The sequence below is a fragment of the Jaculus jaculus genome, chromosome 9 (genome assembly GCF_020740685.1).
Source record: "Jaculus jaculus isolate mJacJac1 chromosome 9, mJacJac1.mat.Y.cur, whole genome shotgun sequence".
Lineage (NCBI taxonomy): Eukaryota > Metazoa > Chordata > Mammalia > Rodentia > Dipodidae > Jaculus > Jaculus jaculus.
This window is the reverse complement of record NC_059110.1, coordinates 136,838,134-136,844,975: the sequence shown is the minus strand read 5'-3', so window position 1 is coordinate 136,844,975 and position 6,842 is coordinate 136,838,134. Positions and strand designations below refer to the sequence as shown.

Here is a 6,842-nt window from a genome sequence, read left to right as displayed (position 1 = left end):
TCAGAGGCTGGAAGCCCTGGTGCACCCATTCTCTCTCTCTCCATCTCTCTCCCTCTCTCTCACAATCTGCCTCTTTCCCTCTCTCAAATTAAAAAAAAAAAAAAAAATGCTGGGTATGGTGGCGTACACCTTCAATATCAGCATTTAGAAGGCAGAGGCAAGAGAATTGAGAGTTCAAGGCCACCCTGAGACTACAAAGTGAATTCCAGGTAGAGTGAGATGCTACTTCAAAACAAACAAACAAACAAAAGAAACCAGGCATGGTAGCACGCAACTTTAATCCCAGCACTTGATTGGAAAGCAGAGGATCGCTGTGAGTTTGAGGCCACCCTGAGACTACATAGTGAATTCCATGTCAGCCTGGGCTAGAGTGAGACCCTACCTTGAAAAACTGGAAAAAAATTTAAAAAAAGAAAAAGAAAGAAAGAAAGAAGGAAGGAAGGAAGGAAGGAAGGAAGGAAGGAAGGAAGGAAGGAAGGAAGGAAAGAAGGAAGGAAGGAAGGGAGAGTCCCTGGGTTCTTCCCCTACAGGACCTGGCAACCTGCAGATAGACTAGCGAAGTGGGGTGTGGAGGCACACACCTTTAATCTGGGGGAGCCGAAGTAGGAGAATCACATGAGTTCAAGGTCAGCCTGTGACCACATAGTAAATTCCAGGGCAGCCTGGGCTAGGGTGAGACTCTACCTCAGGGAAGAAAAAAAAAGAAGAAGAAGGGAAGGGAAGGGAGAAGGAAGCGGAGGAGGAGGAAGAGGAGAAGGAGAAGAGAAGGAGAGGAATAGCAGACCCAGGGGATGACCACCCCGTACTGTGAGGTCACAAGGAAGGAAACATACTGCCCCAGAAAGCTCAGAAGCCCCCTTTCCATCTCCCTCAATAGGGTTCTAGCCAGGACCCCAAGTTGTGATGCTCAAGCCACAGAACCCAGCTGATGAGAGTCCTCCATCCCCCAGGGGCTGCTGCCTCCCCTGGGTCCCAATTTGCATGGCAGGAAGGGGCCGGGAGGGGAGAGGTGGGGAGAAGACAGGCTGCAACCTCGGCATTAACACAGTTAAGGGTTTTTTCCCCCTAAGAGCCTTGTACTGGGGTCAGGCTTGGGCTCAGAAACAGAGCAGTGACCATGGCCGGGCTGGTGCCACCTCCCAAGCCTGGCCACTGGCTGTGGCTGCTCCTGCTGCTCCTTCTCTCAGGTATGGCTTCTGTGGCAGGGTGACAGGCCGGCTGCCTCTGCTCTGGGTCCCAGCTCATCTCCTGCTGGCTCAGCTTCCTCCTGCGTGTTGCTTTCCGCTCCTGCCTCCGCAGTCGGCCCTGTACCTGGCTGATGGGCCTCAGCTATGGTGATTGGCGCAGGGTTAGTGGCCTTAGCTCCTCTGTGACCTGGAGGGTGCCGAGCTCAGCTGAGCCACAAGGATGCAAAGCGGGTGGGCAGCTATGGCCATGAAATGGCTGGGCTGAGAGATAGAGGGGTCAGTGTAGGGCTCTCCACTAGCCCAGGAGGCCCTGCGTCCCCCCACCACACGCACCCAGAGCTTGGAAGATGCACGTTCCAGAAATGGTCCTTCCCTGCTCTGGAAGATGGGAAACCCTCCCAGCTGTGGCGTCCTTCCGAACTTCCTTAAACACACGCTCGAGGCCTGCTCGAGGCCTCCCAGGGGGTCAAGGGCAGAAGGGAAGCTGGAAGTGGGGCTTCTGGCGCTCCTATCTTATTTATAACACCCCAGGAAGGCTTGGGGGGTCTTGAAGCTCTGGTCCTAGAAGGAGGAAATGGCTCTGGGAATGCCGAGGGGACGGGGTGGGGAAGTCAGCTGGGGGTGGGGAGGCCTGACCTAGCTCTCCCACTCCCGCTCCCGCTCCCGCAGGTGAGCCGGTGCCAGCAATGACAACCAGTGACCTGCTATCAAATCCCCAAGGTCAGTCACCTCTTTTCTGTGAGCAAAGTATGTCTTTGTTCAACACTGACTACTGTCTCATAGGCTGCCTATGTCTTGCCTAGTCTCTCATCCGGGATTTTCATCCCCAGGCCTCCTTAGGGTCTCCCTCAGGCCATGTCCACCCCCACCCCCAGCCAGCTGTTGTCCTCATCAGGACTATGTGCTTCAGTCTTAGTCACCCAGGGCCTAAGCTCACCTGGCTGGGGTGGGAGGGAGTCAGAGCAGAGTAGCTGGAGAGGCCATGAGGCCTCAGGCTTGGATCTGTGGTAGTTGGGGAACTGCTGAACCCCCCTAAGCAGGAACACAAAATGGAACAGGTCCACACAGGTGTATAGAAGGAACAAAGGAGGAAAAGGCTTCAGTTGACAGGCTAAGGATTCAGCTCGTATCTGGGGACAGTGGGGAGTCTTTGAGGATTTCTGGCAAACGCAGGATAGCCTAGGGAAAGCCTAGGCCACAGGCTGTCCTGCTGGGTGAGCCTGCATCTGGCTGTTGTAATTGATATGGGCAGAAATCAAAAGGTTCCAGAGTCCATCTGCTGGGTAGAGGGGGTGATCCGGAAGAAGTAGGGCCCCCGCAGCCGGGCGTGTGGCCTCTCACATGATTTACTCCTCCCGCCCCAACCTCTGCCCCTGGCCGGGACGTGGGACCCACAAGGCAGCCTAAACCAGGTCAGTGTCGCCCGTGGTAGGGCCTGCGAGCTAGGCTGGAGGGCCAGAAGACACCGAGCCAGATTTTGAGCCTGATTCTGGCACCCACAGGAAACTCTTGTTCCCGGATCTGGCAGTACCCACGATTCTTGGCCAGGAAACGGGGCAGTGTGGTAAAAATCCAGTGCCAAATGGCTAGCTCCAACAGCCCCAGTATTGTGACCTGGTTCCGGAAGCAGGAGAACCAGGAGCCCCAGGAGCTGCTTCCAGAACAGGGACACATACTGCAGACACAGAACGGCTCTGTGTACACCCTCACCATCCAAGGCATCCAGTTTGAGGACAATGGCATCTACTTCTGCCAGCAGGAGTGCAGCGACGCCAATGCCGGGCTCTTCCAGGGCTGCGGTACAGAGCTTCGAGTCATGGGTGTGTACAGGGCGAACGGGTATTTGCTTAGCTACCCCTCACATTCACCCTAAGTATAACATGCCACCGGGGGAGGTAGCCCTGGCCCTGGGACACCCGGGAGAGCCTCAGAACAGTAGTCCTTGAGTGACACCTGAACAACTACCACACTCAGGCTTTGGCCCCCGGCCTCACGCTCTGCCCCCAACTCCTCCAGGGTTCAGCACCCTGGCACAGCTGAAGCGGCGGAACACACTGAAAGATGGCATCATTATGATCCAGACCCTCCTCATCATCCTCTTCATTGTCGTGCCCATCTTCCTGCTGCTGGACAAGGTGCCACCGGGAGCGGGGAGCCTGGGGGCGGGGAGGTGCCACGGGGCAGAGCAGACATGGGCAGGGTCTCTCTCCCTGGTCCCTGTAGCTGTTCTCGTAAGTCAGCCTCACGCCCGAGCCTGCCATCTGTTGATAACTCGTTCATTCCCTCACTCCCTCACTCATTCATTCCATCTCGGAAACATCTCGCCCTCCTCCCCTCCCCTGTCCAGACCATGTCCCTAACCCTCTCCAGCCTGGCTCAGCGGGGGCCAGGGCTGGAGACAGTAACAAGCAACGCTCTGATCTCGATCCTTCCACCCTCCTTCACACCCCATGCAGGATGACAGCAAGGGCGGGATGGAAGAAGATCACACGTATGAGGTAAGGAACAGGAGGACACAGTGGCTCTGGGCCAGCATGGCGGGCCACCCTCTGTTGGTGTGGTCAGGAGGTAGCCCAAGACTGAGCTCTCTGTCATGTCTCCAGGGCCTGAATGTTGACCAGACGGCCACCTACGAGGACATAGTGACTCTGCGCACAGGGGAGGTGAAGTGGTCCGTCGGGGAACATCCAGGCCAGGAATGAGGGCCGTCCTTGACCTGCCCAGCTCCTGCGCCTCAGACCTGCCTGGCTCGTGGCTCCCTTCTCCTTCCTGGATCCCCAGCTGGTCACCAGAGCTGGCCCATCAGAGCCACCTCTCTTGGTCCTGAGATCTTGCCAAAGGACCTGGAGTAAAAGGACAATAGGGCAATGATATGAAGCAGGGAGGTCTCTGGTGATAAATTGGACCCAGCCTTTGGGGAATATTGTGTCCCTGTATTTGGGACAGACAGCAGAGATTTGTCGGAACCTGCAAATGGACTCGGAGTAGACTGGCTTCCTGCAGACCCTAGGAAGGGTCATGACCCCCCAGTGGCCCAGATGGGGCAATGAGAACGTGGTTCTTCTCTCCCATTCCAGGGATTAGCTAGCCTGCATCCCATTCTCACTGGAATAAACACTGTCTGAGGACAACAGAGGCATTCGTGACATCTGATCTCTAGGGGTCAGGTGGGTGGGTGGGGCTCCATGGGCAGGTGTGGCATCTGAATGTGGTACCTGTGGGCTTATAAGGCTTGGGAAGGGGTACTCGCCCTGGTCACCCTCCTTTTTCTTTCTTTTTAAAAATTTTATTTATGTGAGAGAAAGAAAAGGGCAGGGGGTGGGGACAAACGGAGGGAGAGAGAATGGGTGCACCAGGGCTTCTGGCCATTGCAAACAAACTCCAGATACGTGCTCCACCTTGTGCATCTGGCTTATGTGGGTCCTGGGGAATCAAACCTGGATCCTTAGACTTCGCAGGCAAATGTCTTAACTGCTAAGCCATCTCTCCAGCCCCACCCTCCTTTTCTTTCTGTAGGTCCAGTTGGGGCCTGTGGTCATGTTCCTGTCTTGCCCACTCTGGTTCTCACTGGGCCTAGGGCAAATGGAGAAAGCGGGATGCGACTGGTCCCTCCACTGGGCAGGGAGAGCCTTGCCCTGCACCCGCTGAGCCAAAAAGCAACAACTGATAGAGCCAGGGTCTCACCCTGGAGGACTTTGCCTTCTCAACCCTCTGATCATTCAAAACCCTTCAGCTACACAAAGCCTTCCCAACACGCCACAGGCAACGCCAAGCTGCATAGACCAGCCTGTACAGCCAGGTCTCAGCTGCCCCCCTGGGCTGCCTTGTTCTGTAATTTGACTAGAAACTCACTGAGGGTAGGAATTTTGAGTCTGCAAAACCTTGTACCACACTTACTGACCTCCCAGCAAACCTGCAATTAAAAAAAAAAAAAAAAAACCTGTCTCAGAGGCATCAAGGACAGATTCCTAAAGGAAGATTTCTATGGTGGTGGGAGTCCTTGGTCATGTGATCTCTTCAGACAGTCCCAGTATCACATTGGAGGGCCCTAAGCAGGGCATGGTGGCGCACACCTTTAATCCCAGCACTGGAGAGGCAGAGGTAGGAGGATCACTGAGAGTTCAAGGCCACCCTGAGACTACATAGTGAATTCCAGATCAGCCTGAACTGATGTGGTGAAACCCTACCTTGAAAGAAAAAAACAAAAATGGAGGGCATAATTTCACAGAGTTTGAGACTGAAAATACAGAAAAAGATTCTCAAGGGCTGGAGAGAAGGCTTAGCAGTTAAGGTGCTTACCTGTGAAGCCTAAAGACCCAGGTTCAATTCTCCAGGCCCCATGTAAGCCAGATGCACAAGGTGGCACATGCGTCTATAGTTCATTTGCAATGGGTAGAAGCCCTGGCTTGGCCATTCTGTCTGTCTCAAATAAATAAATAAGTAAATAAAATCTTGACTCAAGAGGGTGCTCCAAAATACAAGAAGGAATTTCCAGGTCAGGGGCTCAGAACTAGGAATACAAAGGTGGAAAAGCCCCACACTGTCGGGATAAGCACGTTGAAGATTTCCACCAGCATCCAGAGAAGAAAGGGAAAAGAGAAAGGAAAGTTACATTTTAAACTCAGAAGAGCAGACAGGCTCAGCAGTGACGGTGAGCACGTGCCTGGACGGAGGCCTCTTGGAGGTACAGTACATTGTCTCATTATGAGGATAGCTATCCCCCCACCTCTGCAGCAGGTCTGTAGGTGAGGGGTGGTCTCTTGACCAAGTGAATGATTGACAGGCTCCCAGGACCCAAGGACTTTTGTGTTCCTCTGGTCAGGAGGAAGTGACTCTTTCCTTTCTAATGTTACTAAGGAAACAGGAGGTAGGGTCCTTCCTTCAGTGACCTCTAAGCCTAAAGTCTGCCCACCTATAATGCTAGTGTCTCAAAAAAGAAAAGAAAAGACCTCTACAAATTAGGACCCAACCTACCAGTCATGGGAGTAACTGGGAGCCATTTAAGCATTTAAGTAACTGGGAGGCCAAGATCAGTGAACCTCCATGTGCGGAATTCATCCCTAGCTAGATTGCGCTTTTCTTCCTGTTGACTTTGGGGGAACCCTGAAACACATCCCTGCGGCCCATGCACTGAATCCCTCCCTACCCTGGGGGCGCTGCGGGTTGACCACTGGGTACCCGCGGCTGTAGCAGACCCGCACAATTTTTAGCAGATCCCAACTAGAGATCTGGGTTGGGACAGGAGGTAAGAAGCCCACCTTGGGTTTTTATGGCTCGGTGGGTGGGTCCTCTCTGGGCCAGGCTGGTTTGAGCAGAGCCTGGCCATTCCCTCCCTGGTCTGAGCTGCCTAGGGAACTGGCTTGTTTTGGCATCAGCCTCCACTGAGCTGGAGCCCTCGCTTTCCTGCTGTTTTGCATACTGGCGCTAATTCTGTCCGCTACCACCACCAGGGACCTGGGGGGGGGGGGTGCGCTGCCAGGGTGGGGTAGTCCTGATTGGGACTGCCCTGATTCTGGGAAGGCCTTAGCTTTATCAAAAGACTAACATCTTTCAATACCTGGGGTTCCCTGAGGCCTTGAAGGGCTTGTTGAGGAAGAATCACTTGGGCAAGAAGCTGTACTTCCAGCAGACACTGACCTCCCCAGCAACCAGCAA

General features: G+C 54.2%; 1 protein-coding gene across 1 annotated transcript; it reads left to right on the top strand.

Annotated features, from left to right (window-relative positions):
- The first annotated feature begins 1,077 nt into the window (after positions 1–1,077).
- Cd79b (CD79b molecule) lies at positions 1,078–4,184 on the top strand. The gene is made up of 6 exons (XM_004655070.2): positions 1,078–1,187; positions 1,857–1,907; positions 2,690–3,007; positions 3,204–3,322; positions 3,644–3,685; positions 3,791–4,184. Exons 1-6 carry the CDS (start codon positions 1,118–1,120, stop codon positions 3,887–3,889), a joined length of 699 nt encoding a protein of 232 aa, XP_004655127.1. The 5' UTR covers positions 1,078–1,117; the 3' UTR covers positions 3,890–4,184.
- The last annotated feature ends 2,658 nt before the right edge of the window (positions 4,185–6,842 follow it).